At 45.2% G+C, this 14,016-nt stretch overlaps 1 protein-coding gene across 1 annotated transcript in view; it reads left to right on the top strand.

The window, feature by feature from the left end:
• The window catches only part of LOC119455668 (uncharacterized), a 141,352-nt gene that overhangs the window by 61,333 nt on the left and 66,003 nt on the right, over window positions 1–14,016 (top strand). The window contains exon 4 of the mRNA XM_037717088.2: window positions 11,774–11,954. Within this exon, the coding sequence (XP_037573016.1) occupies window positions 11,774–11,954 (181 nt within the window). The remainder of the gene's footprint in view (window positions 1–11,773; window positions 11,955–14,016) is intronic.

The following is a 14,016-nucleotide window of genomic DNA, read 5'->3' as shown; positions in this document are numbered from 1 at the left end:
CGGATCACAGGCATCTCTATAGCGCACCGATCTGGTAATGGAATCGGTGCAATATATTGAACTGATAGTTTGATTTACAGTACTTTCTTTGATTTAGCCATTCAGTATGTGCCACTTGGTATGTTCCCGTTCTTGGCCAATCCTCCAGAATGGCCATGTCCTATTATCATTCCCACATACAAACTCAACGTATAATGTTGGCTCACATATACGTATATCTAAAGCCAACCGTTCTGTCAATAGAATGGTGATTTCACGGTTTCACGGTTTCCTTGATTTTCTCTATATTTTCCTTTATTTAGCCATTCAGCATGTGCAACTGGGGTTGTGGCCGTTCTTGGCCAATCCTCTGGAATGGGCATATGTCCCACTGTGACCAAAAAGGTACAGAATCCCTAAAATGTTACTTCACGCGTGTCGTACTTTTCTCTGTATACAACTATCGTCACCATTCATCCCTCGACAAGCACCACACATAGCTTTTGTCCTTGTGATGTCACTGCGTATATGTCTCACACAGTGCATGCGTCTGATTTGGGGTTTGTATTCTGGGATGGCTTGTGAGCGATGTAGCGCATTAACATAAGCGTTGCACGACAGTAAAGTTGTGGCCTTTGTGCTGGGTAAGCATAAACGTTCCATGAGATTACTCGTTGCGTAGGATGAAAGTAACCAAAATTGTACGCATCGGCTGTTAGTTGTGAACGATTTTAATGAACCGCTTCAATAAAGCTTCCCTTCACACATATGCCAGCACGTGCGCTGTATCTGCAACATTTCCTGACAGCAAAACACGAAACGGGCTGTGGAGTGGAAGTGTCTATACTAACAAAAAGAAAAGAGTGCTATGGACACCATCTTACTACAACAATAGGAGTTGCCGGCAGTCCCTTTGTTCATACAATGTATGGTGCAGTTTTTTTGTTTTGTTTTGTTTTGTTTTTCAGGCGGGTAACTCTATGAAGCGGCCCCCCTGCAACAGGTGATACAACAGTTAATCCGAGCTGGTAATCTGGTCGGACCAGGAATAGAGGTGTCAGTCTTGAATGGTCTTATCAGATAATAAATCTACTTTACCACAACGTTCTTCACATCTTGGTTTGCAGCACATAAGATACATGAGGAAGCGTGAGCACGTGGTTCAATGCTATATCACTATTCCTATTAACACTAGAGTTTAATTTGTTCTCGCTACGTGGCTTTATTGTCACGTTTCTACTCTCATGCGAGAACGAAAATGCGATAAGATAGCCACGTAGCGACAGCGAATGCAACTCGCGTGGCATTTATACGAAGTACATCGCAGCGTGCTTTCGAGCGTCGACAGCCAAACACATTGGTCCAGGAAGGTGATTGCTGAAAAATGTTGAAATCACTTGAAGAACGCCAGCGGTTCCTAAAGTACTTGATCTCACAAAAAGAAAACTTCTGGTCACGTTTAGGAGGTTATAAGATCGAAATCCTTGTGCTGTTTGATGCACGGTTGAGTACGACGTAAACGTCAGACAATGCGTAATCCATCTTTTGCCGATAGTGCGACGTGGCCATTTATATATTCAGCTCATCGGTGAGTTCGTGCGGTTGTGTTCACGAGAACTCGGGGCGATGTATGGATGTGTATTAAAGGGAAGAAAAAATAAAAATTCAAGATCAGAGAAATATTCGCAACCTTTCAACACGAGTTTTAGAATATAACAAATATAACCAGCTCTTCAACTTGTGATGATAGATCGCTTTTCACTTGCCAAGCCTTTCCCAACATCGCCGCGGTTCCATCAAATTCGCGCCTTCGAAGTGTCGAAAGAAGTTGCCGCGGTCGGATAAGACAAGATAACAAGAGAGACAATGATCGATGGCGAGTTACAGGGCTGTCTTGGAACATATGTGATTCCCTTTGAAAGTATTATAGGAGGATAACGCAAGTATTCTGATCCGACGATAAGAGGACCGCAAAATATTTCGCCATTTAGCTGTGGAACTTCTGCAGAAGCGGTATTGTTCTGGGATAGGGGGCTGTAAGGAGAGCGCTCAAATCAGCCGTTTCTATTTCTGCTTTAAAAATGAAAGGTATTGCATCTAACTGTATCCTCGCTCTTTCTTTATTTTTTTTAACATAACCGCTTCCTTTATACTTTATGAATTCTCTCAAAATGAGAACGAGAAGTTAATTTATTCCTTGACCTACTGAGTTTGCCTGTATTGCAACAAAGTTATCAATGTGCCTGCTCACTCTTTCATGCACAAAATCACTTCACGGGGATACGGTTGTCGACTATAGGAACCCACTGTACTGGACCAGAGGTACAAGACCAGTAGCATCTGACTCGATCGATAAATATTGTTCAGACTTTCGGGGCACTCGTGCTTGTTGCAGTACGCTAAATTGTGATCATTAGCGTTCCTTGGCGTTTGCGCTCCTGCGTTACGTCTAGAACGACGCCCCGTTATGAGGAAGACTCTATGAGGGTTCGTAACATCGAAATGCAGCAGCCACGTACAGCTTCGGATGTGTTGAAAACAAAACGACCGTATTTGCGAGGAAAACGCTGAGAAAAACTGCTGCACTGCGCGCCACCTGTGCAGGGCGAGAATGTACTACCTGCTGTTGTGTACGAAATACATGCACAGGCACAACGTCGATCCGTTCTTTCACCGTGCGCTCCACCGAAACAACTAAAACCAATATCGTGCCAAAACGATAATCGGATTATGAGGAGCGCCATGGTGGAGAACTCCGGATTAATTTTGACCACCTGGAGTTTTTCAACGTGCACCCATTTCACAGTACACTGGAGTTCTTTTTTTTTTTCATTCCGCCCCCATCAAAATGCGGCCGCCACAGCCGGGATTTCATCCCGTGACCTCGTGCTTAGCAAAGCAACGCCGAAGCCACTAAGCAACCACGGCGGGTTTGAAGCTTTGAAGCACGAAAGTTTTCGCAATAGCCGTGTCTTTAGCTCATCTGCCTCCTAATTTTCTAATAGCGCGGTGGCTTGACTTTCACCCCGAGTGGTGGCGGAAGGCAAACGCTTTTATAGCTTCTTCGTTTTTACGCCATACGCTGTGGTTAAGGTAGGGGCACGTAAAGCACCACATCGTTCCTGACCTAACGGATAACTACGTCGCGACACTCTTGTCGAGATATTATTTGGACAATACTGACCTTCTCTGGTGATTGTTTTGCAGTCTTGAGTCCAGTCATGGGTCGTACAGAAATGGCACCGTGGGCCGTACTGTTAACGTAGTGTGCGAATGAGTGATTTATTTGCATCAATCTGGGAATGTTGGAAATTATTAGATGCGAAGCATCTTATGGTCGGGGCTATGTCACTCCCTCCCTCCCTCCCTCCCTCCCTCCCTCCCTCCATCCATCCATCCATCCGCCGTGCGGCGTCCGCACCCCTACTGCGCATGCGCATCCTCCTCTCCTTCTCTCATCTCCTCTCCTCTCGGCATCACCCCTCTCCTCTCCGACGCTCCTCTCCTCCATTGCGCAACGAATGGCAACACCTGCGGCTCCGCGCGCGATAATGCGAAGCTGCTTAAGTTAGAGGCGCGACGGTAGGCGCCCCAGAGGCACCGGCAACAGTCATTAACGCCGCGCGCGTTCGGTGCGAACGCAGGCAAAACGCCGACGGCGTCGACAACAGTTCTGCGCGTTGCTGGTGCTGCTGCATGTCCAAGTTTATACAGCTGATAAAACTACCTTGAGTCGACCCCATGGCTGCTTCGCATACTACTCAGGGTTCCCCTACGGGAAGATGGTGTAATTTTTTGTATCACCGACTTCTGTGGAAAGAATTAATTGTCTAATGATCAAAAGATGATAACACGAGGTGATATGAAAATGACGTTCTGGCAATACACGCACATTTTGTAAACATGCCTAAACAGTCAATATCGGGGTTAAAAGATAGCAACAAGATGGCACATTCTGCATTTTACGGCCAGTTAAATACAAATCAATCAATCACTTCAATTGAAAAATACAAAATAAATAAATAAATAAATAAATAAAACTAAATAAACCCGCAAGGACTTACAAGGTGTTAGCACAGAGATGCAATGTCCCTTTCAGTAGAGAAGAGAAGATTACTAATCTTTCAGAGCTGATTGCTGTAATGATGCAATATCCCAAGGCCCAAGCAACTTTCTATGATGAAAGGAGACGATCATCAAGAATTATCATTGTTGTCCTAGAAGCACATATTTGCTGTTTAAACTTATGACATGTTGTTACGAGAACGTGTTCTACATTCTCTCACGTATGGCCGCATGAGCACACCTTCAATTTGAAATATACATAACATCACCTTTTATACAATTATGAAAGGCCGAAAGCCAAGATGGAGCCCAAGAAACCATGACAAGCAGGTGGGGAACTCTGCAAGTGAATCTGGTTAAGCAACCAGCCTTAATACATTAACAAGTAGAATTGCACATTCGTTTTCCGTTACACTTCGCTTCTCCGATAGTCAGTTGCTTCAATCTTTAGCGAACGACCCACTCGTGCACCACGTCTAGGGCGGTTGTCTTGCAAGTGCCGCCATTTGCCTGATGTTGAGTCTACGAAATGTCTGCAAATCGTCAGGCAGAACAATTTATCAATTGGCGAACTGCCGCTGTCATGTAGAAGCCACGTCTACCTCTGCATTACTCAGCTGTTTAATCGACCTCGTAAATTCTCGCTGGTCTCGGAGAACACCTTTCGGCTGAGTAGGAGGTTAAACCTTTAACCTTTAAACCTTTAACCTCCTAGTCAGCCAAAAGGTGAGACAGACAAATCGGAGAAAATTCTGCACCATTGGCTTCAAATGGAAATCTTACCCCATAAATCTGGATTTTTGTAGTTGTTGGCTTATGAGCAACTCGCAGTCACTACCCCTAGATTCCTAGAGCAGAGCGCTGTCTACTGCGGCCACTGTCACGTGCGAAAGTTTAAAGCAGATTGCAACAATACGTTTTCATCTAGGGCAGAAGAAGCACGGTGATATCTATAGTCCTTTGCAATTACGACATCAAAGTTCTAATGAATTATGGAAGCCTGCTGATTTTTTTACCAGAATTGAGTACGTACCCGTCGTAGAAGCACTGATATATATATAAGAGGTCGTGTAGGTCGTGTAATGCATAGGTCATGCTATGCGTAGGTCGTGTAATAAGCAGAACAGGTGCTGTCTTAGAGAGTGAGCGCTGAGGGACGAAAAACGCAGACGAGAGTGCAGCAGAGGGCGGCTGCATCCCTCATCTAATAGCGAACACCTGGAGCCTTTCAGTATGTTCGGTAAATGTGACTAAAGAAAAGTAGCTAGGCGATTCAATCAGAGAATTAGCCGGTATGAGGTCGGTTCCGTCGTCGTCATCATTTTCGACGTTGTTCTTGTTCCTGGTAATTATTATTATTATTATTATTATTATTATTATTATTATTATTATTATTATTATTATTATTATTATTATTATTATTATTATTATTATTATTATTATTATTATTATTATTTGTAACAGGAAAGTCGTGAGCAAAATGACAGCCGACACTACAAATAGAAGCAGCGTCCGTGGGAATATCTAAATTACACGGCATTTTAACGAATGGGTCAAAATCGCCAAACATTTTGCAGTCGCTCAAAATGCCGCCGCTTGATATTTCACAGGAGATCACGCCGTTGACATCTGATTCGTCCTGAGAGGAGTGCATCGTTGCAGTATGCCCGGTCGCAAAGCAATTAATATAACAAGCCAAGCCTGTAATGAAGCGGCGAAGGTAAAATGTCGCTGCCCGAGACGACCAAGCAGGTTTTCCCTTATAAACGTCCGCTAAGGCGAGGAAGACTCCGGCAGAACAAGGAAAGAATTGAAAAAAGACTAAAGAGAAAAGAAGCCTGGAGATCGCAAATGCGATTGACTGGGCTCGTCGCAGAGGTAAGCACGCGCAGTTTTGCGTGGTGAAAAATCGAATACCTCCTCGGCATAGCCGCCGGCAACGACGATCGATGAGCGGAAGGCCTCAGTTTGATTAAGAAGGATGAAACCGCCCTGGCCTCGGGAGAGCCGTCCACTGTTGAGACGGGACTGCATGTAAATGAATCTTGCGCAGTCCGAGCAAGCTCGAAATGCGATCCCTGCAAATGGACGGCTAGGCCCGTGATAGCTGGCTGCCACGTTAACGCGCCGATATGTACATATAAATAGAAGATGCAATGGCTGGCTGCGCTGCTATTGCTGCCCGAGTACACACCGATAACGGCGCTGGCAATTTCTCCCAGCGCAGGACCGTGAAGACCTATTGCAGTGGCGTTAAGTGTGCGTTTGGTGATTTGAACGCCCGGTTATATGGGCGTCTCAATACGAAACAGGTCGTCAGGTGTTAGACATGCCTTGTTGATTACCAATTGCTTTCTTTCTTGCAACTTTTTTTTTTTTTAAGCGGGAGGAGGTGGAAGGAGTATGCTAAAATTAATGTAGATCTGATGTCGCCTAGAAATTGAAGGTAAGCGTCTATACCAGAAGGTTGCAGAGAATTGCTAAATCACTACTGACACTTGTGCTCGACTTCTTTACAAAATGAAACTTCTTGGAGTCTTCCCCTGGCTGATATATATATATATATATATATATATATATATCCTCCTCGCCGGATATATCTATATGAATGTAAGAAAGCTTGGGCCACAGGGTATGTTCAACTGGGTAGGTGCGCCACTGGATGCCCATTCTTGGTTAGTCCTGCAGAATGGATATGCTGTTTTGGCACAATTAAAGCAGTAGTATGAAGCCTGACGAAGGGCACGATATAATATATCAGTGGTTGCCTAGTCACTGTGGCATACATGGCAATGATCGAGCGGACGCAGCGGCCCGATCTGCCCATGACGGTGTCAACTGCGTTGCCATTCGTCTTTCAAGAGCCGACGCAGCGAAAAAAACTTTCGGCGCTTGCGCGTGAGATAACATTGTTACAATGGAATTCATCCGATTTCACAAGTGCACGCCTTCATGCCCTGGACCATAATTTACAGCTCCGTATTCCGTTCAACCTTCCACGACGGGACTGCACACTTCTAGTCCGTCTATGGCTTGGAGTAGCATTTTCAAATGCGTACTCCTTTCTTATCGGAATGACCAATAGCCCACTTTGTGAATTCTGCGGGTGTAATGAAACAATCGCACACATTCTTTGTGAGTGCCCTCACTTCAACCCGCAGAGAGCAGCTCTCTCAGCGACAATAGATCAACTGGACAAACGCCCAGTAACAGAAAAGAACATCCTTGGAAACTGGCCTACACAAACAACGGCGCGAGCCGCCCTGAAGGCACTGCTGCGTTATTTAAAAGACACCGGACTCAGTGACAAATTGTGACTCTGCACTCTGTTACGTAGGATGGAACGTTCACACTAAGCAACACGAGAACTTCTTCGCAGACTGCGTGACAGTGCCCGCAGAAACAGTTCTGTTTCGTGTGCGTGTGTGATTTTCTTTTCTTTCCATCCTTTTTTTTTTTTATTCTTTATTTTTACCTATTTTTTTCTCCCTCTCCTTTCGCATCCCTTTACCCCTCCCTTGGTACAGGGTATAGCCAACCGGAGATAACCTCTGCTTAACCTCCCTGTCTTCCCTTTACTTTCTCTCTCTCTCTCTCTCTCTCAAATGACAACTTCGCCACTGGCTATGTTGGACTGGGCGTGTGCCTATTCTCGCCAATCACCCAAAATGAACGTGTCATTGGGACACAGGGGAAGGGGCACGAAAACCTAAATGTATTAAAGCAAAGCTATATTTCCCTCCTTCCCGGGGTTTGGCGTCCGTCGTCTTGCGCTCGCCTTGTAGGTCACGTGATCTCTAAGGACATCTGCGTCTGCGCGCGCATTGAGTGAGGGTTTAATAACGGATGCGCATCGGATCTACACGACGTTCCTTGTTCCTCATCAATGAGAAAAAAGCGAATTACTTCTTCGCTTGTTTCTCATTACTGAGAAACAAACGAATTAAGTCGTGCCATCCTTTCATAAGGATGTGCACAAATGTAAGCGCGAACCTCGAAAAAACGTATGCACAAACATTGTACGTAGCTTTGCATCACAGACTCCAACATGTGCACTTGATCTGCATAATTTATGTGTGTATGTGCGCGTCAGTGTGAGTGTGTTTGTGTGTTTGTTTTACAATTATGGTAAGGCCTGTTCGGCCTTACCAAAATGAATGTTAAGATTATTGAGTGCTGAGCGTTATTGGAAAAAAATGTGTACGTATTATGTGTAGCGATAAAATTTAATATTCCCTTGAAGGCTAATGAAAGAAGAGTGCCGCCAACTTTTCAAGCTAAGACATACATGACAGTCTACTGATTTTGGACGGATATCTTATTGAGAAATCTACACCGTGTCTGTAGAAACTTGTGCAGTTACGTCCTCACAGTTTTAATTTGCCGACCTACGTAGACTTTGAAGTCTATGTACCGCAATACATGAAAAGAAATTATACTCATTAGTGAACGTCTGTAGAGAGCGTGTATATACCTTCTGTAAACAAAAGAACAATCTAAAAAACGCAAGGCAGTCTTATTGATAATCTAAGTAAATTAATTTGTCTTATATATGCGAATGACAACGAATTGTGAGATATGCGTACACCGAAGCTCTTGTAACTAGCCTTCGCTAATTTAGGGTTACCTGAGACGCTTGGTTGCTTGGTTCCATGAAAGGGCCTCACGAGGCTTTGCACGAGAGAACCCATTCATTATGCAAGTTTAAATTACGTGTTCCAAGACAAGACAGATCCTCTTATGAAAATCCCGTTGTCAGCCCGGGCCTGGTGCATGCCCGATCGCCTGCCCTCGCTGCTTTTAAGCTCCCAACCTAATTTACCCTGGGAGTTTATACGAGCAAGCACTTAATACATGCCTCAATGCGTCGTTTTACGATGTGCAATAGGGATAATTGGGGACTAGTGAAACTTAATTTTTATCAGCCTTTGCAAATACACCTCTGATGACGTCGCGAAGGCAGGCAAGTCGGAGAAGTTGCTCTTTCTCTCGTTAACGTAGAAGTTAAAAAAAAAGTGTCAGTCCTGCCCGAAGGGTGAAACACTGAAAGAGATAGTAACGTCTAGCGTTCAGCTTGAACTCCTCGGGCGGTGTTCTAAGTATGCACGGGTGTCACTATACGTGGATGCTACACAGGCTGGTGCGCCAAATTTTATGGTACCCTTAAAACATTTTACACGCCATGTAGGGTCTGCAATATCACCGCGCACTCGCCACGAAATTAGATCACTTAGACATTTTGAGCACTAACATTGTTCTGTATCTTTAAATAGTCTCAGAAGCCTTAAAATAAAAGGCATGCGCTGTGAATGAAATGTTTCACAACTTTTGTTTGCGCGCTGCAACTCTAAAAAAACTCTAAGGAATAATTTCAGTCAAGAAGATTTGGTATGAGCAACTACGGCAGTTTAGTGGTGTAGCATCTACCTTGCATATGTGGCACTGGTAAACATGAAGCATCATCATCATCATCATCAGCCTGTATTTATGTCCACGGCAGGACGAAGGCCTCTGCCTGCGATCTCCAATTACCCCTGTCTTGCGCTAGCTGATTCAATGCCTTAAACATAAAGCATGCATATGCGTAAATATGTACGCGGAACATCACGGCAACGGTGACGCCAATGACGACGGCTATTCCAATGGAGTGTCCATATAGTTGTCGTCGCAATAATGGAATTTAATTCTAGGATGTGACGTCCCAAAACGGGACAATGGGTTCTGCGGGAAGCTGTAGCAGCAGGGCTAAAGTCGGAATAACTTTGACCACCTGGGTTTCATTGACGTGCGCTCAAATCCTGGTATACACGAGCGTTTCTGCATTCTTCCCCCATCGGAGTGCAGCCGCACTCCGGTGGATCCCGAGGTTACGGGATCGAACCCGTAACCTCGTGTTCATCAGCGTAATGCCTTAGCCGCTGAACCAGCGCTACGGTTGACGTAGAGCTGGCGCTCTTTGTTTGCCTCGTATGAAACGGCTATGCCAGCAGCATGCACTTCGTTGCACTTCGCATGCTATATCGTTCCTTCGAATGAAGCTCTTGGGTATCAGTGCACCCACATTAACACCCACATCCATTTTATTTGGTGCATCTGAGAGCTTCGAAAGGGCTCCGTAGATGTTCTGAGGGGCGGAATAGCCGCTCATTGATTACAGCGCAAAGAAAGAGACAAAAACACACGCAAATAAGGACACAGGACAGGCGTCAGTCCCACTCTGCTCTTGTTTACGTAGTTGTTTGGCTGTAATCAATGTGTCACTAAACCAACTACTCGTTATTCGTCCGCCATTATATGCCTCGGCGGCGTTAGTGTCCGCAGGGACATAACGTCATAGCCACTAAGTTATGGGTGGATTTGGACATCTTTCTTTATTTGTGCTGCAGCGAAAAAAAATATTCAGTGTTGGAGGAAAGGTTCAATGTTGTATATTAGCGCATTTAATCTACATAGCACTCCACTTTTCTAAGCGTGGACATTGTGAGACCGGTGTAGAATGTGTGAAGAATAATAGAACACGTTGCGCAGCCGTCAGCCTTGAAACAAGAAGATAGAAACCCTTCTGTAAGCATTTTGATTGCTCAACAAATATTCCGGTGTGCAGGCATGCTGAAGACGAGCTCGTGCGCGAGACTTTGCACATATCTTTTCCTATTCTTCAAGCGAAAGTTCGCGGAAGTATTTGGGCCAGATGGCTATTTTCTCGATTAAATTGCGTCTTCCTCTCTTTTTTTTTTTTGTATTCGTTCGTCATTAACATCGACGTTCTTCTTTCACGCTTTTCCTAATAGGCGACCCAGCTTGTGCCGTGTCCAAAAAAGAACAATTAAAAGAACACATAATACTTTTTTTTTTTTACTGTTCCGCGAAATGTTTGCAAATAAAACTGTTTATAGGCACAATGCCGTCCGAGACAGACATGCACAGCAGAGAAGCCGCCTTCCTGCCCACGACCAGGGTGCAATCTTTTCTTTTCTTTTTCTTATTTTTTAATGTAACAGCAATTAAAACTTCGAAACTGTTTGCGGATTCCGCCCGCCCTTTCCGTTACCCTGGCGTCGAAGTGCTGTCGTTATCCTGTCGTTGTACCCAGGTCGACTCCTCACCTTCACCCTCGTCATCCTGGCAAAGAAAAGATAAAGCTTTGTCAATTCTCGTCATTGGGGAATGAAACTCATGCGCCCTGCGGCAGTGTGCGCTCTCAAGCCGGAAGCGTTCACCGCTGATCTCTTGAGCAACGTTTACGCTTGGCAATTTCTACGGGGGCTTTCGCAGCACGCCTACTCTGAGAGTGGTGGCGTTTTGCGGATGTGTTTCGGAGGTCACAGGAGGCAATACTGAAGTGGACGAAGACGACATTGCGCGCATCGCAAGGAAGCCAACAGCAATACCAACAACCCCACCGACAACAAACAACAACCACGACAACTACAACGACAAGTTTTTGAAAACATGGTAGTTCCGCACTGAGAGCTTACTGTATACTGCCGCAGTAAATAAGTTCAGAGCCGGTGGAAGTTTCATAATTTATTTTTGCTTGTTTGCGCTGCAGCGTACACTATGTCGTCTCTGTCTGTCTTGACCGTTAGCTCTCTTCAATTACATGTGTCCTGTACAGAATCGGTTGTCAATTTGCGTTATGACTTTCTGACGTGATTTGTGCCTGTTTAGCCGGCAACGTATAACAAGCCTGTGCTCATCTCCGCACCGTTCTTTCCTCTGGACGCAGGGTGATGCTTCGCACGGTGACGTACAACCTGCACGGCCTCATCCCGGCCTCGTGCGTGTGCGCCAACCGTTATGACCGCGAAGCCATCGTGCGCTGCTTGGGCGACGAGGCGGGACTCAAGCCGTGCCTCACGCTCGGGCAGCTGCCCTCCACACCCGACGAGCTGCTCAAGCTAGACCAGGTACGTGCACTCGTTCGAGACTGGGCTGTTACTCGGCACTCTCAAAAGGTTATCGAAAGGCAGTCGTAAAGGCCGTAATCTCGGCTTTAAACTCTCGCCTACATCAACAGGCACGAGCGAGAGGGGGACCGGTAGGGTAAAAGCAGCTTGACCAGTTAGTAAATACGACAGTTTGTGGCCCGCATCTTCTACCTTACACTTTCATACGCGGCAAAGTGTCCTTGTCACATGCACACGTAAGGCAGCCAGCGGAACGTAACATTAGCTGTAAGCACTCAAGTGACCAAAGGGTCACTCATGTCAAATGACGACAGCCCTAAGAACCTTTCGAAACCTTCCAGATTAGTTTTTGGCTCTTTTGTTTGCCTCACCCACCAATGGTCGTCGAGGCAGTGAAGGCACTTCAGTGTTTCTTGGGAACGACAGGCTTGCGTGAACGCCTTTGACTGGGACAGGTGGTTCGTGCGAGTACACGTGCGGATCGCGTGTTTGCTCCCTTTTTTTTTTTTTTGTCCCTGGCTCGCTGTCATCCTTCCATAACTCTGTTTCCCTCGCCCAGTGTAGAGTAGTAGCCAAGACAACGTTCTCCTAGTTCATATTGCTACCGTTCCTATTTTGTTTTTGTTTTCCTATTGATAGTCATAATATGCAAAACAGGCGCAAATGCAAAAAAAAATGTTTAATGAGAGGACGGGGAAGGGGAGTAATCAAGCATAAATGCAAGAAAGAAGGACAGGATAGGGGAGGTGAATAATCGAGAATAAATGTCTTTCAAAACTGAACTTCGCATGGAAGCGTTCAAAAAAAAAAAGGAAATATCAATGCTGCTGGAGTTGAGGAATTAGTCAAATTCCTACTCTCACGTAAAGTCTCATGCGTTGCCACAAGGTTGCCGGCAGAAGAATCCATGGAGGAAGATCGCGACCAACTAGGGATATGTATTCGTGATCAATATCTGTAACATTCTAAGACTTATAAATATATCGGCGTGTCTTTTCATTTTGACATGCATTCGAAAAATCAATTTAGAAACACGTGTTCGCGTGTAGCTTGTGGTTGCTACATATTATTTAGCACGCGAGATTGCTTTAGTTCTGATGTTATTCGTATGCTATATTTTGCATTTGTTCACAGTCATAGTACGATACTGTATCGAGTCCTGCGGTAATAACTATCCGACATAAGTAGAACCATTAGTACGATTACAGAAAAGAGCTCTTTCAATTATTACGCATTCGAAGTACATGGACCCGAACAGACCTCCGTTTCAGTCTTCCCAAATTTCACATAATTAATCTATCTACACACTAGGTGTCCCTCCTGTATTTAATCATACATGGTAGTTTAATTACCCTGTATCTAATAGTGCTTTCATAACGCCCAAAAGTAACGCAATGGCTGCAACAGCTATTAAGCTTGAGTTACCTATATGCCGAAATACTTATCGTGAAAGGATACTTGAATTTTGTGGTGCTCTCGGCTGTAAGGATATTGAGCGATCATTTAAGCGTAATTTGTTAGACCTCTAAACAATTAAAAAAAATCTCACAGTTTCGCCCTAAGGGCGAAGCAATGACTGCGATAGCAACACAGCAATGTCATACGAAGTAAGGTGAGCGGCCTTGGTAGCAATATGAATTGTAGTAAACATGAGCTGATTAAGTAAGCAGGTGTGCTGTGGCGCAAGTAGACCGACATGGGGCTGTATTCTGAAACGTTCGCCTAGGCGAAATCAGCATGCGCGCTGATTGGCTGGTTGAGCAAATTGAATGGCGTCGGGCTCAACCACCCAATCAGCTCATCCAATTTTGCTAAAACAGCCAATCGGCGCACGCCTGAAAGCGAAAAAAGAATTTTCGCCTAGGCGAACGTTTCAGAATACGGCCCATGAAGAGAGACTGGATGACCACGAGAAGGCGCGTGTGAAACGGTGATGTTGATGAGAAGCGCTTCCCGTGGGCAGCTCGTGCGAAGGGACACACCTGTAGCGCTGCACTGCCGATGTGGGCAGCATTGCATGTGTAGCGTGCGTTGGAAAATGTGGCCTGGCTATTACTAACTG

Source organism: Dermacentor silvarum, chromosome 6 (assembly GCF_013339745.2).
Source record: "Dermacentor silvarum isolate Dsil-2018 chromosome 6, BIME_Dsil_1.4, whole genome shotgun sequence".
Taxonomy (NCBI): domain Eukaryota; kingdom Metazoa; phylum Arthropoda; class Arachnida; order Ixodida; family Ixodidae; genus Dermacentor; species Dermacentor silvarum.
The sequence above is the reverse complement of the archived record's forward strand: the minus strand, read 5'-3'. Positions and strand labels throughout refer to the sequence as shown.